Source organism: Lithobates pipiens, unplaced genomic scaffold, assembly GCF_037356315.1.
Source record: "Lithobates pipiens isolate NorthernLeopardFrog02 unplaced genomic scaffold, aLitPip1_a1.2 Scaffold_22, whole genome shotgun sequence".
In the NCBI taxonomy this organism is placed as follows: domain Eukaryota; kingdom Metazoa; phylum Chordata; class Amphibia; order Anura; family Ranidae; genus Lithobates; species Lithobates pipiens.
The window spans coordinates 80,353,433-80,380,270 of NW_027507784.1; the positions used below are offsets into that span (position 1 = coordinate 80,353,433).

Below are 26,838 nucleotides of genomic sequence, written 5' to 3' on the forward strand. Positions count from 1 at the left end.
AATTTGTTTTTTGGTGTTTAGTTGATGATAGTGGATCAATATGGCTAGCAGATTTATTGTGTGATTTTAAATGTTTTTTTAACATTATTTGTAATAATATTTATGATTTTTTTAAGGAATTGTTATATTTTGGTGCCTTCGAAGTCCATGGTTTCGTTCAAAAACTCCCAAATTAAATGTTTCAGCTTAAAGCCTGGACACAACCTTTTTTTATTTTTCTTATAAATCTTTTTCTTAGTTTTTTAGTGCAATACCAAACGTGTGGATGTATGTATAAGCCCTTGTACACATGGTCGGACATTACGATGGAAAATGTCCGATCGGACCGTGTTGTCGGATAATCCGACCGTGTGTGGACTCCATCGGACTGTTTCCGTCAGAATATCCGACGGACCAAGTTTTCCAGCTTGGCTAAAAAATTTTCCGACAACATGATCCGATCGGACTTTGTCCGATTATGTGTAGAGAATTCCGATTGGACAAAGTGCCACGCTTGCTCAGATCAAATTCCTACACCAAAGCTATTGGCTACTAGCCTGAACGTAGTCCCGTCATAACGAAATAATGTCATCACGTTCTGAATGATCGGATTTTCTGACAACTTTGTCCGACCGTGTGTATGCAACAGTTTCGGACAAAATCCGTCGGAAAAAATCCAATGGATTTGGTTTTCGGAATGTCCGACCGTGTGTACAAGGGCTTAGACAAACAACAAACAAACTTACAGTTTCGGCATTCTACCCACGCAGGGGTAAATAAGTCACAAAGAGTAATATATGGTAAAACAGGGTAGCTTAGCCAACTGGCCGGAGTGTCCCTATCAATAACTTAAAACCCCAAAACCAAAACATGGTTAATAACTTAGCTTAATAGAGAGTGTAGGTGGGGTTGCCAGTAAAAGTTGTTAGTTGTCCACAGCCATGGCTGGTTCTGTAAGCCATTTGGCCCAAATTCTTTCATACTTCTTGGGGCAACCTCTGTGAAGGTATGTGTCTCTATAATAAGGAAGATCGCTATTAACAAAACATTTCCATGCGGTAAACGGAGGGAATGCCTTCTTCTTCCAGTGTAGTGTGATGGCTTTCCTGGCATAGAATAGTAAAAGACCAATCAGAGTCCTGTCTGCCAACCCAGAGGCTACGCCGTCCACCAGGCCAAGCAGGCAAACCTTTGGAGAGGGGATTATGGAAGTACTGGCAATCAGAATGATCACCGTAAGCTGGACACAACCTTTAACTGCTACCTTGGTGGCTCCTTTCCTCAAGGTCAGAGGTCTCCAAACTTTCTGAAGAAAGGGTCTGTTTATTGTCCTTCAGACTTTAGAGGAGCCAGATTGTGGTCAGCAGGAGTGGAAATATTCTTAGCATCAGTGGGAGTAAACATTGTTACATTTGGCATTGGTGGGAGGAATAGTGCTCCATCGTTGGTGTCATAGGGAGTCATAGGGAGTAATAGTGCCCCATTATTGGTGGTGTCGGTGGGAGAAATGGTATCCCATTATTAGTGTCAGTGGGACAAATGGTGGGTGCCCCATTATTGGTGTCAGTTGCCAGAACTGTGTCTTGTATAAGTGGAAGGAATAGTGCCCCAAGAGCCAAATAAAAAGGAGCATAGGGCCACATCTGGCCCCGGGGCCGCAGTTTGGAGACCACTGCTCTAGGTATTTTTGGAAATAGGTATTTCTGGAAGCTTTTTACTTCTGAGACATTGGGGTTGATTTACTAAAGGCAAATAGACTGTGCACTTTGCAAAGTGCAGTTGCACCAAAGCTTAGTAAATGAGTTATGAGTTAAGGCGTCACTTGCAAAGAATACCAAATCACATGCAAGGAAAATATTTGAAAAAAAATGCATTTTTGCTTGCGCATAATTGGATGATGGAAGTCAGCAGAGCTTCTGCTCATTTACTACGCTCTGGAGCAAGGGCTCTTGCAGAGTGGAACTGCTCTTTGCTAAGTGCAAAGTTTATTTGCCTTTAGCAAATCAACCCCATTGGTACATAACGTTTGCAATGTCCTATCACCATCTAGCTCACGTTATCACAACTTGGCAGTAAGACAAATATATCTTTACATCCAGGTGACAATATATCATTGGGACCTGCCACAAGCTCTGCAGAATGTAGGTGGCTGGGAAAATGAAACTATAGTGGAGAGATTTAGAGACTACTCAGAACTGCTGTTCCAGAGACTGGGGGACAGAGTGAAGTTCTGGATCACCCTCAACGAGCCATATATCATTACCTATCTCGGATATGGAGAAGGCTCATTTGCACCCGGTAAGTGTTATGAAACTACATAATTCACTGGATTTATTAATCTATGCAGGGCCAACTCATTGGACCCAGGCAGCACTTTGAGAGGGGCAGCAAATTGAACCACGGCCGCCTCTCCTTCTCTTCTATTTACCCAGCAGTTTTGTGTGTCATGATGACAACTACCCCCAGGCCACTCCGCATGCCCCTATATTACCCTAGTCCACCCCTATAGTGCCCTAGCCTGTCTATTTATTACCCTAGCCTGTCCATATACTACCCTAGCCTTCCCCTATACTGTCCTAGCCTGTCTATAAACTACCGTAGCCTGCCACTATACTGCCTTAGCCTGTCTATAAACTACCCTAGCCTGCCCCTATACGTCCTTAGCCTGTCTATAAACTACCCTAGCCTGCCCCTATACTGCCCTAGCCTGTCTATAAACTACCCTAGTCTGCCCCTATACTGTCTTAGCCTGTCCATTTACTACCCTTGCCTGTCCATATACTACCCTAGCCTGCCCGTATACTACCATAGCCCATCCCTATTCTGCCCTAACCCACCCCTTGAAATTGAACATAATGGTATGTCAGAAAATTTTGCATATAGACAAGGTGCTGTTGCATGCAAATCTGACTTTCTGATGAATGTAATTTTCATTTTAATTATCATGGTATAAAATAATGGATATGTGGGCCTTTTGGTGGGCATGATTTGGTGAGCATTCTTGGACCCAGGCAGCACAATGTCTTGGGACAGCCCTGAATCTATGGAATATACTTTTCATCTCAAATTGAATGTGCAGGCTGCTGGAGAAGGGTTAAGTGTGAAGTATTAAAGCTTTTGCTGTATGGAAGAATTTTAAGTGACATTTTTAGCAATGAGCTTCTACCACTCTTAGTAAATTAGGTAAAGCTTCACTTTGTAAAGAATACCCAATCACATGCAAGAAAAAAAGTCCAGAGCACACGCAGGTTCCTGTGTCCATTCGGCTCCCATCAGCGCTGGACGCCACCCACATGAGCCTACCCGGTCCAACCTCAGTTCCCGCCTCGCGGCTTTCATATCTGGACCAGGGCAACTCCGTTTGTCTATCAACAGGAGCAGTCACACGCCCACCTATACACCACCAAGAGAGAGCGGAATGCCATCTAACCGCAGTCCCACCCGATCCCTGTCAGTACACCAGCTGGCTCTGCACACTGACATGTGAGATACGGCGCTTCACCTTCCCATGGCCTGCAGCCTAAGGGGTCCTTTGTCCGGCCGAGTGCAGCAGGGAGATTGGCCCCTCCCCCACTGCCAGGCTCACTCCATCCGTGGATGCTGTCAGCTCCTCATTGCTATTGAAACCTCAGTGACACCGTAAGCTGTTTATAATATATTTATTCTTCCCATCATCCACATCATCATTGTATTGACTTTGGATTTTGGCTTTCTTATGTGCATTATTTATTAAACTTGTTTTTTCATGCTGCTTCCCAGAGACTCTTTTCTACTCCAAACCCATTGAGCGCTGTCACCCCTGGTTTTGTATTGCTGTCACCCATATTCTCCAGTTATGGTCAATGTCCAGCTGCCCTGGGTTTAGCCCCTACTATAACACCTGAGATCCCTTTTCACATGACCACAGTTGAGCGCTGATGAAACTGTTGCTTTTTTCCTCATTTATTAAGCTCTGGAGCAACTGCTCTTGCAGCGTGCACAGTCTGTTTGCCTTTAATAAATCAACCCCCCCCCCGTGACAGTGGTTACATTGACAAATATAGAGGGTAAATCTCCCCATCAGGAACACAGACCACAATAAAAAATAAAAAACAGGTATCATAACCCTTGACCACTCCAAAGCTAAACTTTTGCCATTGGTTAAACTTTGGTATAAAATGATACATGTACTTTGAGGTGACCCTGTTGATCGGTAATGTTCTCTTTCTTTTACCAGGCATTAGGTCCCCTGGTGATTCGGTGTATGTGGTAGGACACAACCTAATAAAGGCTCATGCAGAGGCCTGGCACTTGTACAATGACAAATACAGAGCCACACAGGGGGGACAAATCTCCATCACCCTCAACTGTGACTGGGCCGAACCCATCAACCAATACAAGCAGGAAGATGTGGATGCGGCACGGAGATACTTGCTGGTACGTTGTATCTGTTTGAAAAATAAAGTGGTATTAAACCCAAAATCAAAAAATTCATATATTGCAGCTTTTTCCACCCAAAAGGGGAAGCTCCACTTGTTTGCACCCTTCCCCCCTCCAATGCCACATTTGACAGTTTTTGGAGATGGTACCTGGTTTTGACAGGTACCCACTCCCACTTCCAGGTAAGATTGCCAATCGGTGATCTACAACATTTCCAACGGACCAAGCTGTCCTGCAGATGTAGCAGTTAGGCCACATTCATGTCTGAGTGTTTAGGGAATGCAGTTGGAAACGTGCATTTATGACCGCATTTCCAAAAACGTGCAAAAAGTGTTAAAATTCACAACACGCTTACAATGCCATTATTGCTTAAGCAGTCCTGCGTTTTCTTTTTTGCACGTGTATCATGAGTCAAATCATGTTTGGCTCCATGCCAAAAAGAGGTAGATGAGCTACTCTGGCACATTTGTTGTGCATAGGGCAGCCTAGTCAACTGGGCTGCCCTATGCTGTCACGTGTATCTAAAAACGCGATGAATCATGAAGGTGGGAATTAAGGATGAGCCGAACACCCCCGGTTCGGTTCGCAACAGAACCTGCCAACAGACCTAAACTTTGTGTGAACTTTAGAACCCTATTAAAGTCTATGGGACTCAAATGTTCAAAATCAAAAGTGCTAATTTTAAAGGCTAATATGCAAGTTACTGTCCTAAAACGTGTTTGGGGACCTGGGTCCTGCCCCAGGGGACATGTATCAATGCAAAAAAAAAGTTTAAAAAAGAGAAGTTTTTTCGGGAGCAATGATTTTAATAATGCTTAAAGTGAAACAATAAAGGTGTAATATTCCTATTTCGTACCTGGGGTGTGTGTATAGTATGCCTGTGAAGGGGCGCATGTTTCCCGTGCTTAGAACTGTCCCTGCACAAAGTGTAATTTCTACAGGAAAAAAAGTAATTTAAAAGCACTCGCGGTTATAATGAATTGTCGGCTCCCTGTAATACAGAGAACAGTCATTGAAAGTCATTGATTAAAAAAAAAAAAGCGTGGGGTTCCCCCAAATTCAATTACCAGGCCCTTCAGGTCTGGTATGGATATTAAGGGGAACCCCGCGTCAAATTAAAAAAAAATTATGTGGGGTTTCCCCCAAATATCCATACCAGACCCTTCAGGTCTGGTATAGATTTTAAGGGGAACGCCACGCCAAATTAAAAAAAAAAATGTCGTGGAGTTCCCCTTACAAATCTATACCAGACCCTTAATCCGAGCACCCAACCTGGTAGGCCGCAGGAAAAGAGGGGGGACGAGAGAGCGCCCCCCCTCCTGAACCATACCAGGCCACATGCCCTCAACATTGAGAGGATGCTTTGGGGTCCCCCCCAAAGCACCTTGTCCCCATGTTGATGAGGACAAGGGCCTCATCCCCACAACCCTGGCTGGTGGTTGTGGGGGTCTGCGGGCGGGGGGCTTATTAGAATCTGGAAGCCCCCTTTAACAAGGGGACCCCCAGATCCCACCCCCCTCTGTTTGAAATGGTAATGGGGTACAAAAGTACCCCTACCATTTCACAAAGAAAGTGTAAAAAATTGTTTAAAAAGACACACACTGTTGCAAAAGTCTTTTATTAAAAATGAAAAAAATAAAAAAAAGATTCCAGCAGTGGTAATCCACTCTTGCTATCCAGTGACGGATGATCATCTCTCCGGGGTCCAGCGATGGCTGATCTGATCCAGCGATGGGTGATATCTCCCTCCAACGTAGCGCATCCATCCTCTGTCTGTGGAGATAGAGGATGGATGCGCTGCGCTGGAGGGAGAGATCACCCGTCGCTGGATCAGATCAGCCATTGCTGGACCCCGGAGAGATGATCATCCGTCGCTGGATAGCTGGACTCTACGCCATTTTTTTAAAAAATTTGGCGTGGAGTTCCCCTTAAAATCCATACCAGACCTGAAGGGACTGGTATGGATATTTGACAGGAACCGAACGTAATTTTTTTTTTTATTTGACGCGGGTTCCCCTTAATATCCATACCAGACCTGAAGAGCCTGGTAATTGAATTTGGGGGAACCCCACGTTTTTTTTTTTTTTTTTATCAATGACTTTCAATGACTGTTCTCTGTATTAGGGGGAGCCGTCAATTCATTATAGCCGCGAGTGATTTTAAATGACTTTTTTTCCTGCAGAAATGACACTTTGTGCAGGGACAGTTCTAAGCATGGGAAAACATGCGCCCCTTCACAGGCATACTATACACACTAGAGGTCGACCGATATATCGGCCGGCCGATATATCGGCCGATATTTGCCGTTTTTTTAATAATCGGCATCGGCCGATTTGAGCTGATAAAAAGCCGATTTAGAACTACAGCGGGACTTTTCTATTACAGAAGTCATTTCAGTCAGTGTAAGTTGCCTGAGTCGTCATAGAAACCCTTTCCTCCTCTCTGGGCAGACTGCCAAGAAAAGAACTAAATGATACAATGTTTACACTTGAATGAATGAAATCATCTCTGTGTGTAGAAGTTCTCAGTTTAACCATTTAAAGACTAAATCTTTTCTGACACTTGTTGCTTACAAGTAAAAATCCTGTATTTTCTGCCAGAAAATCACTTAGACCCCCCCAAAAATTATATATATTTTTTTTAGCAGAGATCCTAGGGAATAAAATAGCGGTTGTTGCAATATTTTATGTCACACGGCATTTGCACAGAGGTCTTTCAAATGCATTTTTTTTAGGAAAAAAATACACTATTTAAAAAATAAAAATAAAATAAAATAAAAACAGTAAAGTTAGCCCATTTTTTTTTTCGTCCAAAAGTTTTGACTACCTGTTTTTATTTAATATATAGGTTTTTTTTTTTTTTTTATCTAAATCATACATACAAGTAAACTGATTGGAGGTTTGTTTTGTTTAATAAATGTTTAAATGTAAGAAATTTTCTGTATCGCTTATGAAGACTGCTTTCACACTGGAGCGGGCAGGCGTTGATGGTAAAACGCAAGTTTTAGCGGCTCTTTACCATCATTTTGCTATTTGGCTGCTAGTGGGGCACATATAACCCAGCTAGCGGCCAAGGAAGAGGTTAAATGCGCCCATGAAGCACTGCTGCCAAATCGCATTGCATGCGCTTCAGCAGTGGTGCCCATTCATATCAATGGGCAGGAGTGGTGGAGGAGCGGTATACACCACTCCAAACGTGCTGCTTGCAGGACTTTTTTTTTTTAAGATCCTGCCAGCGCATCGCCTCAGTGTGAAAGCACTCTGTCTTTCACACAGACTGCAGGGGAGCCATTTTACAGGCGCTATTTTTAGCCCAAAAGCGCCTGAAAAACGCCCCAGTGGGAAAGGTGTGTTAGATCAAGGGGGATTAAAAAATTAAAATAAAAAAGGAAAAAATAAATAAATAAAATAAAATCGGCCTAACATATCGGCCCAAAAAAAATCGGCATCATATATCGGCTATCGGCCACCATGATTTCTAAATATCGGCATCGGCATCGGCCAGAGAAAAACCCATATCGGTCGACCTCTAATACACACCCCCCAGGTATGAATATTATACTTTTATTGTTTCACTTTAAGCATTATTAAATCACTGCTCCCGAAAAAAGTTTTTTTTTTGCATTGATACATGTCCCCTGGGGCAGGACCCAGTTCCCCAAACACTTTTTATGACTTGCATATTAGCCTTTAAAATTAGTACTTTAGATTTCTCCCAAAGACGTGTACAGGGTGCTCTGTGGCTTTTCGAATTTGCTGCGAACACCCCACTCGAAGCTCATCCCTAGTGGGAATATGGTGTTTTGCATGGCTGTGTTTTTTCTTGCCAACTCCTCCTTCCCATCCATAAACAGTCCAGACATTTGGCTCACACAGGGAGCTTGGGAGTCATTTGATGTTAAGGGTCATCACCTTGTGATTTAAAGAGGAAGTAAACCCTGATGGGTTTACTTCTTCTTTGTCTCCCTGTAAAGGTAAAGCATAATGGACTACTATGCATCGCATAGTAGCCCATTACGTGTCACTTACCTGACACAGGAGCCAGCGAAGTCACCGCTGTCCCCTGTAGTACCATCTTCTTCCGGGTATCTCTGCTCCGGCCACTCACAGCGCCGGCATATCGTGATAGTGCGCCTGCGCGCAGCTGTCTATGGTGCATGCGCTGTTGACAGCGGTGCCTGTCTTTTTGTAAATATCTCCTAAAATGTGTAGGTTTAGGAGATATTTCTTGGACCTACAGGTAAGCCTTAATCTAGGCTTACCTGTAGGTCAAAGTGGTTTGTAAGGGTTTACAACCACTTTAATCAAACCATCAGGTGTATTTAGAAGATGCTTAGCATCTCCTAGAGACTCATGAGATGCTTTAACTGCTTACCGAACATGATGGGAGGCTATTTTTTGCCATGCAGCAATGCAAATCATTGCAGCAGCTGTATGTGCATACCATCATAAGGCTGCTTTTGCAGCTTGGAGCGTTGTTTAGATGGGGGGGCTCAAGAATAAACTAGGTTTTCCTGCTCCTTCTCACATTGTAAGCCTACGAGTTGCTTAATTCATCCCATTCTGTTTTATTATATATTCTTACAATGTTGTTTTAAGTTGTTTTGTGGGGGGGATCAGCAGCGGATGGTAACATGGTGTGTGCTCTATAGTTCTATATGATAAGTGTACCAGTAGGTATTCATTTGCAGTTTTATTCTAAACAGGTGAACAATTAGAGCGGAACTCCACCCAAAAGGGAAAGCTCTGCTAGTTCACCCCCCCCCCCCTTCAATGCCACTTTTGGCACTTTTTGGGAAGCTCCCACTTCTGGGTAAGATCGGCGCAGCAATCTATGAGCATTTCCTGCCCCCCTCCTCTCCCACTGCCTTCTGGAACACACACAGGTCCCAGAAGACGGCGGGGCCATTCATAATGCGCAGCACGACACGAACATGCGGAGTAGGAAACCGGCTGTGAAACGTAAAGGCTTCACTGCCGGTTTCCATTTCTTACAATGCAGGAGCCTGCACCCGAATCCGATTGATGAGTTGGCTTGGGGTGACGACATCCTGGACAGGTAAGTGTCTTCATATTTAAAGTCAGCAGCTGCGGTATGTGTAGCTTGTGACTTTAAATTTTTTTTCCAGGCTGGAGCTCCTCTTTAAGAAGTGGTCAGGGTCGGGTTTTATTCTGGTCAGTAGTGGCTATAGAGAAGCTTAGGACAGTGGCGTTGCTATGGGGGTGCGGCCCGCACCCGAGTGACACCTGCCGGAGGGTGACACCTGGCCCAGACTGGCACCAGTGCCACATTGAGGGGGTGCTGCGGCTCCCTCCTTCCCTTCTGGGATCTCCTCTCCTGGGGGAAGAGGGAGTGAGGCAGAGATAGACTGGGTGCCAGGGATCCGACCGCCCCACACACACCTCCACACAGCGTGGCCGCAATCAGATCTCTGTCCCTGGTGGCTGCACTCACTGCCGCTTCCTCATCGGCTCTGACATGTACACAGGCAGGGAGGAAGAGCCAAGGATGTGGAGGGACACCATCCACACTACAGCACCTGCCCTGAGGTATGCAACAGAGTATTGCAGAGGAGGGGGACATAGGGGTTGGGGCATTGGCAGGTAACAATTATGCTGCCAGGAGTGATTTTAGGGGGGTTAGAGAATAGGTGCTAGGAGGTGCTCTTTGTTTTGGGTTAGAGAGGACTTATACTAGAAGCAGGAGGGGGTAGATTTGAAGTTTGACCCTCTCCCCCCCCCCCCCCACGCAATTCCTCTCCCCTCCCAAAGCACCCCCTAGCACATATCCTTTCACCCCCCCCAAATCAAAGATCCCATCGCGGCTCCATCCACCCCCCCATCCTATCCCGGCTCCATCCATGCCCCCTGATCCCATACCCGCTCATCCATTCACCTGATCCTGATCCCATCCCGGCTCAATTCATACCTCTGATCCCATTCCGGCTTCATCAATCCACCTGATCCCATACCGCTCATTCATCCCCCCTGATCTTGATCCCATCTCGGCTTCATCTATCCACCGATCTCATCCCCGATCCATCCATCCATCCCTCGATCCCATTCTGGCTCCATCCATCCCCCCTGATCCCATCCCGGCTCCATCCATCCCCCCGATCCCATACCCACTCCATTCATCCCCCTGATACTATCCCCGCTCCACCCCCCCCTGATCTCATCCCGGCTCCATCCATTCCCCCAATCTCATCCCGCTCCATCCATTCCCCCCCGATCCCATCCTGGCACACTCCATTCCCCCAATCCCTTCCCAGCTCCACCCAACCCCCGATCTCATACCTGCTCCAGCCACCCAACCCCCGCTCCTGATCCCATCCCGGCTCCATCCATCTCCTCGATCCCATCCTGGCTCCATACATCCCCCCCTCATCCCATACCTGCTCCTTACATCCCCCCCTGATCCCATACCTGCTCCATCCATCCCCCCTGATCCTACCCCTGCTCAATTCACCCCCCTGATTCCATACCCACTCCATCCACCCCCCCTGATCCTATCCCCATGCCATCCACCCCCCTGATACCATCCCCGCTCTATCCACCCCCCCGATCCAATCCTGGCTCCATCCATCCCCCCAATCCCATCCCAGCTCCATCTATTGTGGTAGGTTATGGGGGGAGGCCCGCACCGACCCACTAGCCTGCTTAGTGCCGGGGGTGGGGGGGTGAAACCATGTATTACCGCACCAGGTGACACCAACCCTAGTGACGCCACTGGCTGAGGAAGACATTGATGACTCGAGCTGTCATCTTGCAGTCAATTGGTCTCAGTCCTCCTGCTTGCAGAACAGATACCCCCCATCCTCCAGTACTGGATTTCACTGGGGCATCTCTCAGCTATAGTCACCTCTTTACACTGAACATTTTTATTTCTTCAGTCAGGCAATAAATAATGTTATAGTAGATGACTGAACATCTAGTGATGATTAGTAAAAAAAATGTGTTACCAATCAAAATACAAAAAAAGGCTGCCTCTTTGTTTCTTCTGCCTGCTGTGCCTCAGCCTCATTCACATTGACGTACTACAGTGTACACCCCTGCGAGGGCCATGTTTGCCCACATAGGGATGTACAGGTGTTCTGTGTATCCCTGTGCAGGCAAGTACCATTCATGTCAATTGGGATGCAGCAAGGTGCATGGACACAGCCGCTGCTCCCAATCTGACAGCCGTGTGGGTTCGAGTGCACAACCCCCAGCGCAGACAGTTTTGGCCTTATAGTAAGTCCAGTCCTGTGTCTATTGCATTATTTAGATACCGTATTTGCCGGTGTATAAGGCGACCCGGCATATAAGACGACCCTCTAATCTTACAGGACAAAAACGCTTTTAAAACTGTACTTACCGTATAAGACGACCCGGCTTTCGAGGCTTCAGAGGCTTCATATTTCTTCCTTCTTCCTGCATTTGCTGGAGCCAATCAAGGTGAGCGATGTATTCTATTAATGAATACAATGCCTGCTTGGATTGGCAGAGGCTGTAACATCATCAGCCTGCGCCTCTCTGACTCTCCAAGCCAATCCAAGCAGGCTACAGAGTAGCCTGCTCGGATTGGCAGAGGTCATTACTCCAATCCGAGCAGGCTCTGTATTCATTTTAATACATCGCTCACCAGGATTGGCTCAGCGGTATATACTGTATGTAGCCGAAGCTACATACAGTATTACCGAACACCAAGCAGCCATCCGAGCGGCTGACCCAGCGTATAAGACGACCCCTTATTTTTGGCCAATTTTTTTACATGTATAAGGTTGTCTTATACGCCGGAAAATACGGTAATAGATTTTATCACATAAATAATAGTTCTCTACTTTTTGCCTTTAGTTTTTTGGTGGTTGGTTTGGATACCCAATATTCAAAACAGGGGATTACCCTGAAGTCATGAAGACCAATGTGCGGGAGAGGAGCCTTGCCTTTGGATTGCCAAAAAGTCGGTGAGCATTACATGTTACATGTCACCTGAATACAGTATGCATAGGATTACATGACACATGAGCCCAGTATGCAGAAAGACCTTTGTTACATGGTACGTGACACATGAGACCCGTATACATAGGGACCAATGTTAAATTCTTCATGACACATGAGTCCAGTATGCAGAGAGACCTCTGTAAACTAATACAAAGATAAGAGTGCCGCTCAAAGCTCCAATGTTTTCAATCTATTGATTCCCACTGTCCGACATACGGATAGTTGCAGCTCCAAAGGAGCCTCTCCCACCCGAATAGATAGACAACAAGTAGAAGATAGGAGCCCACTCCAAAGCTGCCCAGTTCTAAGACTTTAAAACAAGTTTCAGCTTTTCCTCTTCCCAAACCATGCACCCTCTAACACATTTCACCCACTCCTGGGCTTAGTCGTAGCAAGACATGATACAGGAGCACAATATGCACAGGTACCTTTGTTACATGTCACATGACACAAGAGCACAGTAAGCATGGGCACATTTGTTAGATGTCATATAACTCATGAGTACAGTGTATGCGGGGACCTTTGTTACATGTCACATGATACATGAGTACAGTATATGCAGGGACTTTTGTTACATGACACATGAGTACAGTATACACATAGACCATTGTTAAATGACACATGACATTTGAGTACAGTATGCACACATGTAACACATGAGCATGAAATGGCTGCTTCATAGTGCATATGTGCACTGCAGCCCCATTCATTCCTATTGGACAGCTGTATTCCAGGCAGCAGGTATTTGTGACAGCATTTGTGGCAGCAGGTTTTACAAAGTAAACTGGGACTTGACCTACATTTGTGGTAATGAGTGGCCATTTTTGGGAGAAAAGCTATGTGGTTCTAAGCAGGGTAGCACAGTGCAGATCATTGATCAGGGCTAAGGGACATATGAGACTAAAGCCGGGTACACCCTACACTTGGCTGAGAGTGCTGATCGGGAGTCGGTTGGATGCTGGCATGCAAATCCGACATACACACGGGCCGAATGTTGGACGTTTTTTTTTTTTTAAAACAGGCAATTGTCTCCTGACATCCTGTCTTTCTGTATGGGGCTTTAGTGAAAAGCACTCAGAGTGCAAGAAGTTAATCATGGACAACTGTACAAAGGTAAAAGTGTCCTTTAATGTTATCTTTTTGCTTTTTTTACCACAGTTTGCCAGAGTTCACAGAAAGTGAGAAGCAAAGGATTAAAGGGACATACGATTTCTTTGGCCTTAACCACTACACTACAGTCCTGGCGGGGCGAGCTGTCTATGAGCTCCATTACCAAGCTTACGAAGGAGACAGGTAAATCTCAAAACAGGGACATTATTGTAGTCGTTGTTCCAACATTAATGAAATATACACTGTGGATCGGACAGGCTGCCTGACTTCTGCTCAGTAGAGGGCGTCCTGTTCTGCAACATATTTGACCATTGGTGGTGAATTGACCAGATGGTTGACCTGTGTTTGGATCGCCTCTGACTTTGACAGTTGTTAATATCAGCAGAGAATTGGCATTTCAGAACACAAAGCAAACTAAAGGTTATTTTGAATAATAAATCTCAGTTAAATCAAATTTTCACATATATGACACTATGGGGTTGATTTACTAAAACTGAAGAGTTCAAAATCAGGTGCAGCTGTGCATGATAGCCTTAACCTTGACCCAAAAAAAAAGAATGGAAGCTGATTGGTTTCTATGCAGAGCTGCACCGGAATTTGCACTCTCTGATCGTAACAAATCCACCCTATGGGAGAGATTTACTAAAACTGGTACACACAGAATCTGGTGCAGCCGTGCAGCCAATCTGCTGCCAACTTTAGCTTTTTACACTAAGCTTTGACAATAAAACCTAGAAGCTGATTGTTTTTTGTATAGCACTGCACCAGATTTTGCACATTCCAGCTTTAGTAAATGTCCCCCTATGTGAACCAATTGGCAATGATGGTGGTGGGCTTCTGTTCAGCTCCAACGCTCCCACAGGGCACAATGCAAGTCACATTATCAGTAAAATAAATACAACTGATCTAAGCAGGACTTCAGTTGGGAAAACCAGTTATTAGACTGAAAAAGGGACGCCATGCTGGAAAATGTCTGATGTTGGCCAGCGGTGAAAAAAGTAGAATAACAACGGCAGTTGGCTGTGTTTCCCAGTTACTTCTTTTACTAGTCATATTTTTACAAAATGAGTATCAAATAAACAATAATAAAATGTATAAGTGATCTTGTCCTTAAAAGGTCTGTAAATATTTCTTTTTTTTTTTTGCGAAATCCTGAAGAATTAAACCTCCAACTGGGTTTTTATATCTGTCATAGCCTCAAGCTGTGGCAGTGAGATGTCTGTGCTTACATACCCACCCATGCACACCAGATACAGGTTTAGCAAGGTGGTCCAACTGTTCCTGATGATTTCGGTTTTGTTTTTTTTGTAACTTTTATAGTTTGGGGAACACAAGTGGGAGAATGGAAACACCTAAATGTGGGTTAGAGCTGACCCAGGGTCTAGCAGGGAAATCTCACAATTGGTGGCTTTAGGAAGCCAGCAGATGTTACTACAGCACTGCTGCAACTTTAATATTGTCTTTGAATGGACCAGCCCTTTAATGCATATGAAAATAAGGAAATTCAAATAGCCTGTACTTGGAGAATGAGCACTTCTCTCAAATTCCTCCCTTTAGCACTTGTCTAAACCTTTTCCCTACACTGCTGGCTTTCAGGAGGCCTGGATGTGTATAAGATGGCGGTATGTCCAACTAATAGATGTGTTTTATCATGACAGAGGAGTCTACCTATGGAGTGACCGCACCTGGCTTGGGTCAGGCAGCTCCTGGCTAAGGGTGACTCCTTTTGGCCTGCGAAGGTTATTAAACTGGATAAAGGAGGAATTCAACAACCCCCCCATCTATATAACTGAGAATGGAATATCTGAACGTGGGACAAACTTGAAAGACGTATGGAGAGAACACTACTACAGATATTATATCAACGAGGCCATGAAAGGTACAGAACAGAAGTATTTCCTTATAACTGAGCATATCATTGAGAAATATATTAAACTGCATAAAAATACATAACCATAGGCTACCATCAGGGAATAAATGTCAAAATGGTCAGTAGTAAAACTCCCATCTGTCTGAGGTGGGAAAGAAAGATACATTTTAGCAGATATTGTTTAGGGAAAGGACATACATTATCCTTGTCATACATGCACCCCCTCATCCTCCAACCACCTTGATTATTTTAGTGTTCAATATTTTTATTGGGTTTCATAAACAGAAAAGAAAGCAAAATAAAGAAGACAGTGAACCACATTTACATTATACATTATAACAATATTGCATAGGTGGATTCAGGCCAAGAGTTGAGGATACAAAACTTATCCAGACCGTGCAAAAATAATACATGGCATGCGAAACAGAAAGAGAACAACTTTATGTAGGAAAGCCTCCCCTCCAGACACCCCAACTGGGAACATGCTGTATCTGGAGGAGCAGGCACTCCACTAACGCAGGAGTGAAGTTCTCAATGAGGATGTTAAGACAAGCTGCCTGTTGTACAGTACATTAAGAGAAACAAAATATTAACTGGGTTGCAAGTAAACCATAAACTATATAAACCTGAACAAGTATTGAACAGTACATCTTAAGGTATGAGGTTGAGGAACTCGAATCAGATTATACCTTCAGTGTAATGTGGTATTGCGAAAAAGCAATATAGATACGAAAGAGAAAAAAAAAAACAAAAAAAAAGGGGGGGGGGAGAAAGGGGGTGGGAGTGATATAGGGGGAAGAAGCAGGTGTTATAGAGTATGTTGTACTATAGTGTCTATATTGTAAAAGTGGTAAGTCAGGTGTGTAGAGGGCGTTGGTTGGAGAACCAAGCATCCCATGTTTCCCACCGCCTTGCTGTTGTGGTTAGGTATCCCTCCGCTATAGCGTACATACGTTCGTACGAACCATAAGTATGTACCAGGCGAATAATTTCCGCACAGGAGATATGTGCAGAGGATTTCCAGTTGCGGGCTATTATTAATCTAGTCACCAAAAGAATCTGTGTAATTATACATCGGAGGTTGTGCGGGTAATTCTCTATGCCTATGGACAGAATTGCCATTTCAGGGGACGGTTTAGTAGGAATGTTAGTGACTTCTGCAATGAGGCGGAAAACATCTACCCATGAGGTATTGATTATGGGGCATTCCCATATGACATGATAAAGGGTGCCTGGGGCACCGCATTGACGCCAACAGTTGGTGCTTAAGGAATCATTGTAGGAATGTAGTTGCGTGGGAGTAATGTACCACCTAAGGTTAAGCTTATACGTAAGTTCCCATAAGTTAGCTGATTTTGTTGTTGTATAGGCGGAACGTATTGTAGATTGCCATTGTTGCGGAGAGAAAGTAGCACCAATATCTCTTTCCCATTTAAGCATAGGGGGAAGTTTATCGAAAGTGGTTTTACCTTTAAGCGTAGCATAGAAAAGCGATATGCCTTTAGTTGGGGCTGTAGTGCTAGAAAGATATTGCCAGAGTTTCAAGGGCATGGTAATTTGAAGGTGCGGGTGTTTGATCAAACAGTGCGATGTTTGAATATATTTGTAGTAATCTTTTTAGGTGAGCGAAAAGGTACGTTGCAATGTGGGGAATGAATGGAGGAAGTCAGAAGAGTATAAGTCTGCAATATGTGTTATACCTTTATCTTTCCATGGGGTTATCTGTATGTGGGGTATGAGCAGGTTGAGGATGTCTATCGGTATGGGTATTTTACATGAAGTGTCAGAGGCAGGTGAATTAGTGAGGAGATAGGAGAATGCTGCTACTGATGCACGAATGGTCGGAGACATAAGTTTGTCAGATTTGCGTAAAGTGGGGGCACTCAGGAGCCACATTTTCAGGTTGCCACTAGGGGCCTGGGAAGCTTCAATGGAGCTCCAGTGGTTAAGAGGGTCAGGAGTGAACCAGGCTCTTAGTTGTGCTAAAATTGCTGCATTATAGTAGTCTTTTATATCAACAAATCCCATACCACCTGCCAGTTTATGTTTTGTAAGAGTCTTGTGGTTTACTCTAGGCCTTTTGCTCTGCCATACAAAGTGTTTGAGAAGGGAATGGGTTTGCGTAAAGAAGGATGTGGGTAGTGGGATGGGCAGCGATCTGAAGAGATAGAGTAATCGCGGAAGTAGGATCATTTTGAAGGCAGCTAACCTGCCTGCACTGGAGAGCGTCATTTTAGATAATCTAAGCAAATCTGTGGGTAGAGCATGCAGGAAGGTTAGATAGTTAGCTTGGTAGAAGCCAGTTGTGTTAGCAGTGAGTGTTATACCCAGATAATTGAGAGTTCTTGCGGACCACGCATAATGGTAGCTGTTTTGCAAGAAGGTTCGCTGCTGCTCAGTTAAAGCCATAGGTAAGATATAGGACTTGGTAGTGTTTACTTTATAGTACGAAACATAGCTGAAATCATCAATTATACTTTGTACCGAAGCCAGGGAGGTAATAGGGTTGGTTAATGCAAATATAATATCGTCAGCGAAAAGGCTGATTCTGTGATCAGATTTTCCAATAGAGAAACCAGAAATGGCATCGTGGGACCTAACTTTTGCCGCAAGGGGTTCTATCACAAGATCAAAAATCAGGGGCGAGAGGGGGCAACCTTGCCTAGTGCCGTTTGTGATGAAAAATGGGGTAGATAACATAGAAAGACAGTAGACTTGGGCTGAGGAGGTAGAATATAAAGCTAAGATTGCAGTGAGGATAAAACCCTGAAAACCAAACTTATTAAGGGTTAGTTTTAGGTATTGCCAATGAACCCTATCAAATGCCTTCTCCGCATCCAAAGAAAGGAGCAGAGAAGGCACTCGATGGGTCGTTGCATAGTGTATGATATCGATCATACGCCGCGTGGCATCGGAAGTCTGGCATCCTTTGATAAATCCTGATTGGTCAGGATGTATTAATAATGGTAATAGATCAAGGAGTCGAGATGAGATCACTTTTGCGTACAATTTCACGTCATGATTGAGGAGAGAAATAGGGCGAAAATTCTGTGGTAAGTTTGGGTCTTTCCCTGGCTTTGGTTTGGTAACAATTAAGGCTTTGAGCATTTCTTGAGGGAAGGAAGCGGAGGAGGCAGCTGAGTTGAATACAGAGGTTAAGTGTTCAGTAAGCGTCGAACTAAATAACTTATAATACTCTCCTACAAAACCATCCGGGCCGGGGGCTTTGTTGTTTGGTAGGGTTTAGATGGCCTTGCCAATTTCAGCAGGTGTGAATGGAACGTTTAGACATTCCAATTGCTGAGGGGTTAGTTGGGGTAAATGGACCGAGTTTAAGAAGTCCTGAATGTGAGAGGGTTGGGGCTGGCGAAGAGAGGAATCGTCAGTGAGGTTGTATAGGCCACTGTAGTATTCACTAAAGGCATTGGCAATATCTTGCGGGTTGGTCAGTTTAGATTTGGTAGTGGGGTGGAACATATAGGGTATGGGCGATTGATCTGACGTGAGAGTAGTTTACCTGGTTTATTGCCCTCAGCAAAAAATTTCATTTTAAAGCGTTTTTGCAACTTGTCATGGGATTCTAATAGCAAGGTTCTGAGCTCGAGTCTTGGGGAAGTTAGTTGGGATTTAAGTGCCGAAGTTGGGTTTTGTTTGTTCAGTGAGTCAGTGGTTTGTATTTTGGTAAGAAGGTCGTTTAGCTGCTGCCTCCTACGCCTCCTGTCCCTAGCTCCATATTGGATGAATAGGCCTCTCATGTATGCCTTATGAGCTGACCATAATATATGAGGATCATTAACAGAGTCCTTGTTGTGGGAAAAAAAAGCTAGTAGATTGTCCCGTAATAGACCAACATATGGGTCAGTTTGCAGGATCCTAGTGTTAAGTCTCCATAGATAGGCTGGAGGGGATTTTGAGGAGTCCTCAATGGTTATACTAACCGGAGAGTGATCAGACCAGGTCGCAGAGTGAATAGTTGAGGAGGAGATTTTTTGTAGAGTCCAAGGGTCCGCAAGAAACAAGTCTATACGTGAGTAAGAGTTGTGGCAGGAAGAGAAAAAAGTAAAATCATTTTCGTCAGCGTGCATACATCTCCAGACATCATAGAGACGAAAGTTAGATAGAAGGGGGTTCAGAGCTGGTCTGCGTCTTTTGGTGCGAACAGAGGAGTCTAATGTGGGATCAGGAGTGCAATTAAAATCTCCGCACCATATCATTGCACCCTGTTGAACTGCAGCAACTTTCTTATGGAGCTTACGGAGGAAGCGCGTTTGGTGTACATTAGGAGCGTATATATTGACAATAGTGTAAGGAACAGCATTTATCAAGCAGGTTAGAATAATGAATCGCCCATCGGCATCTATAGTAACTTGGGTGAGCTGGTACGGTGCACATAAGATATCACATTGGGTTTGCTTGGCTAATGACCATAGGGAGGCCCGTTTAGCAGGATGGTTTAGCCTTTTGGCATTGATGGAAACAATTTTGATGGTCATGTCTGTGGAGGCGGGTCAGAAGGAACCGTAATATCCGGAGATGTTACCTGGAATGCAGCAAAAGGAAGATGGAGATCCCAGATGAATTGATATATGGTTTCCAAGGGTGCTGCAGGAAGATTCGTTGGAGGGTGATCGCGGCTTGCAGATAGAAGTATACTCGTCGTTTGCTGGGTTGATAGATAGACACTCTGAAAGTCCTGTTGGGAAAGGGTAGAAGGGAGACAAACAAACAACAACAACAAAAAAAAAAAAGGGGGGGGAATACAAACAGAACTAGCTGCTGATCGTGAGGTAAGGGTAATAAAGCCTATATAGAGGCTCTAGGTAATGTGAAAGGACGCCTGTGATTTAGGCAAGAAACCGTATTACGTCTGCTAGGAGTAGCGAAAAGAAGAAAAATAATGAAAGAGTGTTTACGATGGAACAGTCCTGAGCACAGCCGTGCTAGAAAACACTAAGTGGGGGTAAAAGAGTTTTTTTGTACCGAGTGAACCTAGATTACATCTGAGCGGCGTGTAAAGACCATAAACCCGGGATCCTAGGGAGGGAGTTGATTCCTGCGGGATCTTGGCGGGAGGGATTGAGAGGACATAGAGCCCGTGTTGCTCTGATCCATGGGGACCGTTTCAGTAAGAACAGGAATGATGTTCCAATCTCGTAGGAGCCTCAGACCTTGTTGTAGTGAAGTAACTAGATGTTTCGATCCTTCATGCTGGATAGATATTTTGGCGGGTGCAGCCCATTGGTATTGGATCTGATTGTTACGTAACGCCTTCGTGATAGTATTGAGTTGTCTGCGTCTACTCAGAGTATGCTTAGATAAATCAGCGTAAATTTGCAGGTGGCCGTATGGTTCAGGGAGAGAGGGTAGTCCTCTTACTTTGTGCATAAATTGCTCCTTAATGTGGTAAAAGTGTACCCTGAGAATCACGTCCCTGGGTACAGCATCTGAAAGGAAGGCAGGCTTTGGCAATCTATGTATACGATCAATGACCAGTTCAATGCCTTTTGCCTCAGGGAGTATAGCTTTAAGAAGATTTTTCGCATATAGGGGTAGCTCAGCAGTCTGAACGGATTCAGGGACTCCACGGATTTTAAAGTAATTGCGTCTGGCTCTGTCCTCTAAATCTGCGATTTTATCCTTAAAGAGGGATTCCGCCAAAAAAAAAAATATTAAAAGCCAGCAGCTATAAATACTACAGCTGCTGACTTTTAATAAATGGACACTCACCTGTCCCGGGTTCCAGCGATGCCGGCAGCCGAGGCCGATCGACCGCTCGGGCCTCGGCTGCTGCCGCCGCCATTCTAGGTGAGGGAATCAGGAAGTGAAGCGAATTGGCTTCACTTCCCGGTTCCCTACTGCGCATGCGCGAGTTGCGCCGCGCAATAGGAAATCTCCGCGCTGTCACTGGGACCCGTGTGTGTCCCAGCAGACAGCGCGGCAGGGCAGGAAATGGCGTAGACTCCCGTGGGAGTCTGTGCCCGGAAGTGGGTGAAAATACCTGTCTTTGACAGGTATCTCCACCCCCCTCCCCTCTGAAAGTTGTCAATTGTGACACCGGAGGGGGGGGGGGGGGGTTCCGATCAGCGGAGGTTCCACTTTAGGGTGGAATCCCGCTTTAATCCAACAAGTTTCTTGGGCCTGTGCTTCTTGAGCATCAATCATGTCGTTCACTGTGACAGTGACATCTCCCATATTGGTCTCAAGCTGCGTGGCTCTGTGTTCCAGAGCAGTAATACTTAAGCCAAAGTTCTGTATTAAAGATAGCATGTCTGTCTGCAAAGAGCTTCTGAGGGACATCAGCATCTCTTTTAGAGTAGTGTCCATTACTGCTTGTCCCACCGTAGGAAAGGAAGCAATGGCGTCAGGCTGCTGAGGTAAAATATAGGGCATGGTGGCGGCCTGGGCACTGTCCTGAGGTGATTCATTGTCTAATCTCATTTTGGATTTTGCTGGGCTGTTAGCTAGCGGTGTACCCGGAGGTGAAGAGTAAGAGTCTCCCCTTGTAATAGCACTTACCAGTGCGTTGTCTTGTGTGGAGATGCTTCCCGCACAGCGGGGAGAAACAGCTGCCTCCGTCAGACCACAGCGAGACAGGGCCGCGGCGCCATTTTGACTGCGCCTCTCGGACGGCTGGTACATGTACGCCGTCAATTTCCGAGGAATCCGGTCGTCCTTACGCTTGAGGGACATCCCACCTTCGCTGTGCGGTGGATGCGCCGGTCTTTCAGTGAGAAAATACTCCCGGGGAAAGCTTTCAGACGCTATGTCAGGCCGTCAGTGTGGAGAGCTCTGTGATCAAGCGTCCATCTTGGTCACGCGCCGGACACGCCCCCCCACCTTGATTATTTTAAGTGTATCTAAAGCCAAAGCCTGGAGACCAATGTCAATGAGAAGGGTTATCAACCCTCCATAACATTTTTTTTCTGAAAAAACATGACAATTTTTTTGTATTCCTGTGTGATTCACATGCAGTTCTGTGCAGTGCAATTTTAGCCCATTCATTTTGAATGGGCTGAAATCACATCACACCAGAAGTAGTAGAAACTCACTGCAACTGGATCGTATGGTACTTCTGTATCATGTGATCCAGTGCTGGCAAACACACTGCATTTGCAACCTGCATTTAGGATATAATTTACTTAATATTGTCACAGGCTGCAGGTCACTACCGCAGTGCGTTTTGAATACGGTGTGGGAAACACGCACAAAACACAAGTTTCCTGCACCGTATTCTGGTGTGAACAGGCCCTATAATGATTTTGTTGTTAGTATAGAGCAGGGATCCTCAAACTACGGCCCTCCAGCTGTTGTGAAACTACACATCCCATGAGGCATTGTAAAACTCTGACATTCACAGACACGACTAGGCATGATGGGAATTGTAGTTCCTGAACAACTGGAGGGCCATAGTTTGAAGACCCATGGTATAGAGAGTCCACTAGATGGCACACAATATAATATATCCATTTTATGGGCCCTCCTATGGAGTACCCCTAAAACGTTTTATCTCACACTTTATTGACAACAGTATGCTGGCTTTCAGCTGTCCATGGCCTTTTTAGGAGTTAGGAAAGTTTTCCCACTGGGGTCCCAAAAAAGGGAAAGAGAATAGCCAAAACTTCACTGAAAATGGAAGAACACCTTTTTGATGTGGTTAAGCTTTACATTTAGGTATTAAAGAATACTTCCTATTGCTTGTTACAAAATAAAGTTAGTGGAGAAATGTTGGCCAAACCTTATTGGTTAAATCTAGATTAGGAAAAACAAATCTGACATTTTAAAATCATTGTCTATGTTTTTTCCCACACAGCTGCCAAACTGGATGGGGTGGACCTGCGTGGGTACTCAGCTTGGAGTCTCATGGATAACTTTGAATGGGCTATGGGTTACTCAGAACGCTTTGGTTTGTACTATGTCAACTTCTCAGACCCGGCTCTGCCTCGCACTCCCAAGGATTCTGCCAAATTCTACAGATCCATTATTAGGTGTAATGGTTTCCCCAATCCCCGGAATATCTCTCATCCTTGTTTCCAACCAGAGAATTTGCCTGAAGGTGAGTCAAGGGGAGTTTTGTGTGACCTAACTGGTTTGTTGTCATGTTAGGTCATAGTGACGAAAATAAAGAGACCTTGCTGTTTATGTTAAAGCGGTAGTAAGCCGCAGCATAGTTAAAAAAAAAAATACCTGTAAGGCAATTGCATAACGCATTATGAAATACTTACCTTAGAACGAAGCCCTTGAGCGTCCCGTGCTGTCACCACTGAGAAAGCTGACATCTTCCCCCCTGTCTTTCTTCTGGGTTCGCGCTCCCCAGGGCTGTGAGTGGCTGGAGCCGTGATAACGTCACGGTATGCCAGAACTTCAGAGTGCATGCGCCGGTTACGTCACCGGCTGCATCCAGGGTGAATATCTCTTAAACTGTGCATGTTTAGTAAATATTCATTTTACCTACAGGTAAGCCTTTTTAAAGGACTTGTCTGTTGCTTGTACATCCTTTTCTTGTGTCTAATCACCACAAGACAAAAGGGGAGCTGTGATTTATAGCAGTTGGAGGGACACATTTTAGCACAAAGTATGTAGGCGAAGAACTATTATTACACAAAAATGTAGTACTTTTTTTCACCTCTACGTTTATGTTATACTGATTTTTCAAAGTAACAAATACGCATAATTATTAACCTGGCTACAGTGATGTGATTATGTGGAAACTCTGTTCCCCTGCCTCAAATAGAAGCAGCTCCTCTCATATAGACCCAAAAGAATTGCAGAAGTAGAATTCTGGTGTGCACCTTGTAACTGCATGAGGGACCTTTTAGATCTAGACCCGTTTTTGCTGTCACATAGACCTGAACCCTGCTCATTTCCTTGACAGGTGAGAATTAAACATTCCTCATTAATCTCTCCTTATAATTGAATGAGGGAAAAGGAGGGGGCAGATTTATTATAGGGCTTTTCAATGTACTGTATGTCTGTCACTTTCTTCATTTCCAAAAAATTGTATTATTTATATTTCAAGAACAATACAAAGTGATATAGATTCCATTGAACACACCAAGTAATATAAAATGTTTCCCATACAATACAAGCAAAAGAAAAAATAAAGACATTTTTGGTGGTCATAGAAAGCAGTTAAAGAGCTTCTGGGTACCATTACATCAGCTGAGGTCTGTCATTCCACTAACATAGAGGTGACCCTCCTCGTATGTCTCCGGGGCCTCCCCACTGGGTGGCATTATAATGCTTGTTGAAGGGGACTTCTTAAGATTCACTTGAGCGAGAGAGTAGATAAGATTGTATAGTCGTGTCCAAAATAATTTCGGGCATGTGAACCAAATTTGGAATGGTGTACCCTCCTGGCCACACCCTCTAAAACAGTGTGGAGAAGCCCCCTGGGGCATAGGATACCACCAATGATTTATCAACTGACCAATGACATCATCAGTTGATAAGGAGGATGTCAGTCGCCTGTATAGCATCCTTGTTTGACCCTCCCTTGTCTCTCCCCATCTGCTTTGGGGTTACATTAACTGAGTGATGGAGAAAAACTGAGGAAGAAGAGAAACATTGAAATACTAATCAGTACCATTTTGCACCTCTAACGTTGGGTCTCCTATGTATGTGGATGTTGCTGCATTATGTAAAACAGTTAGAATAGTGTTTACATTTTAAAATGGGTGCCTCAAGACTCTGCATAATTTTAAAGGGTGTCTTGACTGAAAAAGTTTGAGAAACGCTGCCATATCTCAACATCACTTTATAATTGGTCTCTATGATTGAGGTTTAATATAGATCCTGAAGGTACACTGTGCCAGCTTGTACCAGTCATCCAGCACAAGTATCTCACCCATATCTTGCTCCAAGTTCTCCATTTAAGGCAACTTGGTAGATGTAGAGGTGAGTATGGTGTAAATCTTAGATATATGGCCCTGCAGCTTGTTATAATTCCTGTATAGGTGTTGCTTTGATGTAAAAGTGGTCAGGTCAGAATTACGTTTTAAAGAGCTTAGAAAATGTGCTATCTGGGTATATAAATATATACATCTGCAATTTGCAACAAGCTCTTGTTGGTCCACCAGGTAAAGTTTTGTGGAGTGATACACAGGGTGAAAGCGGGGTTGTGGAGTTGTGGGACTAGGAGGCTATGCATGGATGTGATTTTTTAGGTAGTCAACAACCATCCCATAAATTGAGCAAAAAGGATTGAGTTGGACGGAGGATAACAGGTCTATCCTTAGCCAACACATCAAGTGACTAATCTTTCTGGATGGGTGAAGAGAGGACTCCAATTATATCCATAAAGGAGAGGACTTCTGTGTATGAAATCTTATTAGCTGTACCAATTGTGCAGCCTGGAAATACTTGGCTAAGTCGTCTGCCACTTTTTTATACTAGTGTTTTATCTGTTCTGATAATATATAAGCATGCTTGCCGGTATGGCTGCTGATTGGCTGCCGGAGCAGCAAATCTGCACCTCTGGTTCATTCAAATCCAGCCCCTTGCCATGGATGAAAACTGGAAGCAGCTGGAAGGATCAAGTCCATAGAATGCAGGGATATGATGCCACTTGTAGGTTTATCAGCACCTGAATTGCAGTTTTTAAATAGTCAGCAGTGGGGATCGGGGGAGTTGTATAATATGGCTGTAGGCCACTCGACATAAGGACAAATCAATTTTTTTTAAATAGCTAAGCTTCTTACTAAAGATCTTGTTTTTCTCTTTAGATACAACCCCCAGCACATCAAGCACCAGCAGCACCAGCAGCACCACCAGGAATACTCAGGCAAGCGGCAGCCCAGAACCCACCAAGAAAACAGAATCTGTCGGTTTCCTGGGATTGGACATCTCTATGAAAGATGCCTCCACTGCCTTGTATGTGGAGTTTGCCCTGCTACTCACTTCTGTCTTGGGCATTATTTTATCTATTGTGATGTACATTAAAAAAGGGAAAAAGGCAGTTAAAACTGAAGCATTCTAACTGCATTTGTAACTAATGTATAATGTTATATAAAAGATCTTCCTGAATGGCCTGAAATAAACTGATTCCAAACAAAAATCGAATTTTTGATTGTTTGTCTGAGACTTTGTATGGTCAACCACATAGTCATCCCAAATGTAATATACCAGTTAACCCAACGCATAACCAATTCCTTCTCAGGTTCAAGACACCTCTAGGTGTATACTCCTGCTTCAATATTCTTTGTAGAGCGCCCCAGAAGCTTAAAATCGTGAGGTGCCATACATAGAAAATTGCAACCATAGCAAGCATGGCTCCTGTGTAGCCCTTCCCCTTCATGCTGCCTTTGCCCAACTATTGAGGAGGATATGAATGACATTGCTGGCCAATAGAAAGGTGCAGTGGGCAAGAATGAGTGGGTGTTCACAGGGACCAGGCAAGCACTGGCTGCAACTTCCATTAAATAGTAAAGCAGGATTTTCAGCTACTGAGGTACTGTTCGAACAAACTGAATAAACATGAAG

At 44.4% G+C, this 26,838-nt stretch overlaps 1 protein-coding gene across 1 annotated transcript in view; it reads left to right on the forward strand.

The window, feature by feature from the left end:
* Positions 1–26,413, forward strand: part of LOC143923852 (lactase/phlorizin hydrolase-like) — a 64,573-nt gene extending 38,160 nt beyond the window's left edge. The window contains exons 11-17 of the mRNA XM_077447774.1: positions 2,079–2,277; positions 4,196–4,395; positions 12,234–12,343; positions 13,539–13,673; positions 15,149–15,369; positions 23,171–23,413; positions 26,082–26,413. Coding sequence (XP_077303900.1) covers positions 2,079–2,277; positions 4,196–4,395; positions 12,234–12,343; positions 13,539–13,673; positions 15,149–15,369; positions 23,171–23,413; positions 26,082–26,335 — 1,362 coding nt within the window. The 3' untranslated portion in view covers positions 26,336–26,413. The remainder of the gene's footprint in view (positions 1–2,078; positions 2,278–4,195; positions 4,396–12,233; positions 12,344–13,538; positions 13,674–15,148; positions 15,370–23,170; positions 23,414–26,081) is intronic.
* The last annotated feature ends 425 nt before the right edge of the window (positions 26,414–26,838 follow it).